This window comes from Cynoglossus semilaevis, chromosome 6, assembly GCF_000523025.1.
Source record: "Cynoglossus semilaevis isolate Cse_v1.0 chromosome 6, Cse_v1.0, whole genome shotgun sequence".
NCBI classification, from domain to species: Eukaryota; Metazoa; Chordata; class Actinopteri; order Pleuronectiformes; family Cynoglossidae; genus Cynoglossus; species Cynoglossus semilaevis.
In genome coordinates, this window is record NC_024312.1 from 2,562,094 (window position 1) to 2,567,692 (window position 5,599).

General features: G+C 47.5%; 1 protein-coding gene across 2 annotated transcripts; it reads left to right on the forward strand.

Moving 5' to 3' along the window:
* Nucleotides 1-257: 257 nt before the first annotated feature.
* On the forward strand, nt 258-5,585 carry chst1 (carbohydrate (keratan sulfate Gal-6) sulfotransferase 1). Of its 2 annotated transcripts, XM_008311194.3 has the most exons (6): nt 258-1,030; nt 1,877-2,247; nt 3,320-3,533; nt 3,609-3,835; nt 4,524-4,741; nt 5,235-5,585. In XM_008311194.3, exons 2-6 carry the CDS (start codon nt 1,915-1,917, stop codon nt 5,569-5,571), a joined length of 1,329 nt encoding a protein of 442 aa, XP_008309416.1. In that variant the 5' UTR covers nt 258-1,030; nt 1,877-1,914; the 3' UTR covers nt 5,572-5,585. The 2 variants fall into 2 exon arrangements, with proteins under 2 accessions (XP_008309416.1, XP_024912337.1); XM_025056569.1 differs by having other exon boundaries at nt 3,320-3,835.
* The last annotated feature ends 14 nt before the right edge of the window (nt 5,586-5,599 follow it).

Below are 5,599 nucleotides of genomic sequence, written 5' to 3' on the forward strand. Positions count from 1 at the left end.
AATAAACACAGCAGCCTGAGAACAGCGACACCTGGTGTCGAGACCTGACGTTCATTAATCATAGTTTTATACTTTATGGTTTGGTCCTGTTTGTTCAGCTCATCGGGTAAATGAATATTTACTGGTACAATGGCGCCATCTTGTGGACACGTGTAATGCATACGTACATGTAGAGATATCTTTTTGAGGTTAACTTGTCTCGGTCCCAATATATGTAGAGACGTTCATCCTTTTGAGGTTAACTTGTCTCGGTCCCAACTTTTACAGAAATATTTTATTTTTTAATGTAGTTTTAGAAAATATTACCGTATTATTATTTTAAAATTATTCTATTTTTTTTCTCTTGGGTTTAGTTTTTTCAAAATTTCTGAGCATTATTATGATCTAAGTTGAGTTGAGTCATATTGTTATTTTTTTATTATTACTGTTGTTGTTGTCTTTGAGCCTAAATAAATCTGAACTCTAATACTTTATAATAAAAATTAAAAAATACAGGACCTAAAATTGCGCTCCTGGAAAATTCACTCCGTGATCATTTCATGTGCTACGGAAGCCGACGCTGGTCAAATCCCACTCAAAATTTGATTTGTCTCAATTAGAAAAAATCACGCTAGCACTCGCAGCGACTGTTATTGGAAATTCAAGGACAAATATCGCGATTGTAGCCACATGTGCGTGAACGTGTTTGTGTGTGTTGGTAAAAGGTGCTGGAGACAAAGAGAGGGAGCGCAGACACACACTCTCCACACACTCTCCACACACTCTCCACACACTCTCCTGCAGCATCACGGAGCTCCGACCAGCGGCCGCTGCCTGTCGTCGACGTGAGTGTTGATCTGGACCAGGGTTGTCCTCCGTCCTCATCACCCAAACATCACACAGGCTGCTGTTTGCACCAGACGAGGAGGATGAGGAGCAGCACGACTACAGCAGCAGCAGCAGCATCAGCATCAGCAGCATCGTCATGTCTCCACCTGCATCAAACCACCGCCTCCCGCTGACCAGACGGGCCAAGACACGGAGGAGAGAGGTAAAAAACACAACAACAGACACAGACACAGACACAGGACGGGCTTCATGTGATGGATACGTGAGGAATGTGAGGATGAGGAGAGTGAGAGTAACAGCTGCAGCGTGATGAAGAGCAGTGAATGGAATATGATGCTAGACAATAGACAGACAGAGAGACAGACAGAGAGACAGACAGAGAGAGAGACATGTCAAATGTATAAATCCACTGTTCATTCAGAGGTATGGAGACAGCATCGTTATCAGTGGGTGTAGTGATGGTGATGATGATGATGATGATGATGATGATGATGATGATCTAACAGTGTCCTGCAGTTATAAAGAAAACCCTCAACATATAATTAACAGAGCAATGAAACATTTACCACTTCCTCCAAAGACAAACTGGTACGAAGCCAAACTCAGTCGTTTGTTTCAACAATCATTGACTCACGTCACACACGTTAATGTGAAGAAACGGGAACAGGTTGAAACAAATGTCTCCGACTGTGATCAAGACGAAGCCTATCAGCAGACGTACTTGTCACGGGGTCACGACCCTGGATGATGGGCTGATATGACATGACCCTGACCTGGGATCAGCTGTAGCTGCTGAGAGAATCTACTTCAATCAGACCTTGACGTTACAGCTGTACCTCTCATATGTGGACCTAAACCCACATGTTGAACCACATGAGCTTCACTCAGCTAATGATTCCAGAGGTCGAGAGGATTTCTTTGGTTTAGATGATTCTGGAACACTCTTCGTCTTCATCCAGATTTATTCTGTCTGTAGATTTGACCTCTTAGATTCAAATGTCAGGAGAGACCCTTGATCCCAGATGTCTTTTGTCCCCCTGTCCTGCAGGCTGTGCTGTGGCGTCCTGACACATCGGTGTAGCCACCATGCTGTGCTCCTGGAAATCCATGGTGCTCCTAGCATTAGCCTCCATAGCCATCCAGTACACCGCCATCCGCACCTTCTCCTCCAAACCGCTGAACATACTCTGCTCTGTGGGCCTGATACCTACAGGCCAAACTGTGAACTGCAGCCTCAAGGAGCTGACACCGGACCAGGCAGAGCGAGGCAGTAATGAGACCCTCGCTAACACCAGACCTTCTCCCAACTTATCGTTACCTTCCAAGGGTGATGCCCATGAGAGAACACACATCCTCATTCTGGCCACGACACGGAGCGGATCCTCGTTTGTGGGTCAGCTCTTCAACCAACATCCAGAGGTTTGGAAGAAGTGAACTGTACAAAGAATCACTAACATTTAGACCAGTGTTCTCCAACCTAATGACGTCTCACGGCACGCCAGTGGGCCACGGCCCAGGGGTTGAGAATCACTGATTTGGACTAACTGCCATCTAGTGGATCCAACTTTCCACAGAAAAATATTGAGGTCCAGGGAAAAAAGAGTGGGTAGCATCTGTACTGATGTGTAAAAACCCACGTTAGCGTCGGTCTCCTGTGGCGACATCTGCTGGATGGACGATGCTGTAAAACCCATGATGTGGCCTGGGGCTCCACCCCGGCTGTAGCCCACTCTGGGTGTGGTTGTATTACAGTACAGTACAGTCAGCGTGGACAACACTGTCAGGGCGAACTTAGCTTTTATATTAGCTATTAGCTCTTATGGACGTTGTGATGAGTGGTTGTTGTTTCTGCTGACAGACCATCCTGATCTCCAGCGCCCCCTGGGCCGCGGCCAGTGTGTCTAAACATGCACAAGACTGGACTGGTTTTTAATTGGTGCTGGACAAACAGGCAGCATGTCCCAGCCCGCCCAGCAGGTGTCAGACTGACGCAGGTTTTCCACTGTTGTGTTATGTAGCAGTTCACTAAGAAAAAGAGAGAAGGATATTTTATAGGGTTGTCCGATATTATAGAACTTTTTGCCAATACCTGATATACCGGTATTGTCCAAACACGTAATATGGGATTCCGATATCAACCGACCCAACAAAATTCTGACACCAGCAATCTGCATATTAAAATAGATTGATAAAAATGAGCTGCAATGCTGCCATCTAGTGACTTTCACTTTAATATACAGCCGTTTATCCCCAACTATTTCTAGACACACATCATTTGGCAAAAATCAGGTTTTTATTATTGGAGAAAAAACGGATAATAATTCTTACAGATATTACTAATATCGGCTGATTATGTCGGTCGGTCGATGTTATTGGTCGGTCGATGTTATTGGTCGGTCGATGTTATCGGATATCCCTAACATTTTAGTTTTGTATTGGTTAAACCCTGGACATCTTGACTCTCACATCATTTGTTGTTGATTGGCTGCAGGTCTTTTACCTGTTTGAGCCTCTGTACCACGTCCAGTCGGTGCTGCTTCCTCGCCTGGCGCAGAGCCGTAACCTGGCTGAGAGGAGGTTGATGATGGGAGCGGCCAGAGACCTGCTGAGGTCCCTGTATCACTGTCACCTCGGCAGCCTGGAGAGTTACATCAGACCCCACCCTGCCAACCACTCCACCGACAAGCTGTTCAGGAGAGGAGCCAGTAAGAGACGTTCTAACGATGCTGTGGTTAAAGCCGTGGTGCCGTCTGAGCTGTTTCTGTGTCCTGTACCTGCAGGCCGCTCTCTGTGTTCCCCTCCTGTGTGTGAGGTTCCTCTTGGTCCCGAGGACCAAGGCCTAGTGCTGACTGATGAGGGAGAGTGTGTGAAGAAATGTGGGCCTCTTAACGTGACGCTGGCTGCCGACGCCTGCAGAACGATGCGACACACTGCCATCAAGACTGTTCGAATCCCCCAAGTCAGTGACCTCAAGGCCCTGATCGAGGATCCAAAACTCAATCTGAAGGTAGGAGAAGAAGAACTGAAGTGTTGTAGTATTCTGTATATGTCAGTATTGAGCATGCAATTCCACCTCTTGGCCTGCAGGGGGTGCAGTTGAAAACTGTGTTTGACGATTCACATTTACACCACGTGTTAGCATTGTTGTCTACTGTTGTATATTTAACACGGCAACTCAAAATAATCAAAAACACAATGGGTAAACCCAGGCTAGGCTAGGCTAGGCTAGGCTAGGCTAGGCTAGGCTAGGTGCTCTGTGGAGACCAGAGGTAAACAGTGAGTTTGCAGCCAGTGCAGATGGAACTGAACGGTCGACTGGATGATGTTGGACTAATCAATGCACAGACCAGAGAAATGTCTGCAGCGCCGCTCACAGCAGAGAGGTGGTGCTGTGCCAGTGGTGGTTAATGCACTCTGATTGATGGTGTTATGTAACCAGTGTGACTGTTGTGTTAAAAACAGCCTCCTGGGAGAATGGGAAGGGGTGGGGGGGGGTGAAGGGGATGAGATGAGGTTTGATTTATTTAAAGATGAGGAGGGAATATTAATGAAGAATGAAAACAGCGACAGTACGGAGACGGTGTCGGAGGACGCAGGTGTTCGTACGATCAACAGATTCTTCATAACATTTCAACGTTGTGCCGTGAGAGATCATAGTGTGTTCGATCACTGACCGTCATCGTCCTCGTTTCCAGGTGGTGCAGCTCGTTCGAGATCCTCGCGGCATCCTGGCGTCCCGGATCGAGACGTTTCGAGACACCTACCGTCTGTGGCGTCTATGGAGAGCGACCGGGCGTAGACCCCATAACCTAGACCTGGGTCAGATCAACACCGTGTGTGACGACTTTCTCAAATCGGTCTCCACCGGTCTGTCCAAACCTGCGTGGCTCAGAGGACGCTACATGCTGCTCAGGTGAGACGTGTGTGAAAACCCAACCACTGGGTCGTGGCCCACTAGTGTGCCGTGAGAGATCATAGGGTGTGCAGTGGAAGGTCATCTAATTTCAATTAATTGGTCCTAAAACTATTTTGTTTATATCTATTGCAAATTATTTTTCTTTGTTCGTCATCGCCAGACAGGCAGAGCAATTAAATCCTCTTCCTCTAGGTGGCAGCAGATGACTATGCAAACTAAAAAAACATAATCAGAGCCGTTGAAGAAGATCTTTGTGTCTTTCTTTAATTCCTGCCAGTTTATCAGCGTGGTCTTCAACTAAACAGGCTGAGGTTTGAGTGGATGACGACGTCATTTAAACTTCTGAAAGATTAAAGTTCTGTAGCTGCTCATCTGTGTGTGTTTCTGTTGTACTGAACGGTAAAGGCTGCAGCCGTGGTCCTCAGCCGGTTCGACTTCGAGGCCTACGATGTAGAGACAGTCCTCTTTTATAAGGTTTGTGTTTCGTCAGGTATGAAGACGTGGCCAGGTTCCCTCTGCAGAAAACCAGAGAGCTCTACAACTTCCTGGGTCTGGACTTAGACCAGAGCGTGAAGGACTGGATCATCAACAACACGCGGGGCAGCAGTGACCAGTCGTCCCGACATAAGTTCACCACGGTCCGCGACTCCGCCGCCAACGCAGAGAACTGGAGGGTGAAGCTGTCGTTGGACATGGTGACCTACACCCAGAACGCCTGTCAACCTCTCCTGCAGCTGCTGGGCTACAGGACCGTGTTCCACTCCAGAGAACTCAGGAACTTCTCCCGCTCTTTGGTGGAGGACAGGATGTTCCTCCCGTTTCTCTGAAGGCGTGAGCTTTGAGCCACCAGGTGGG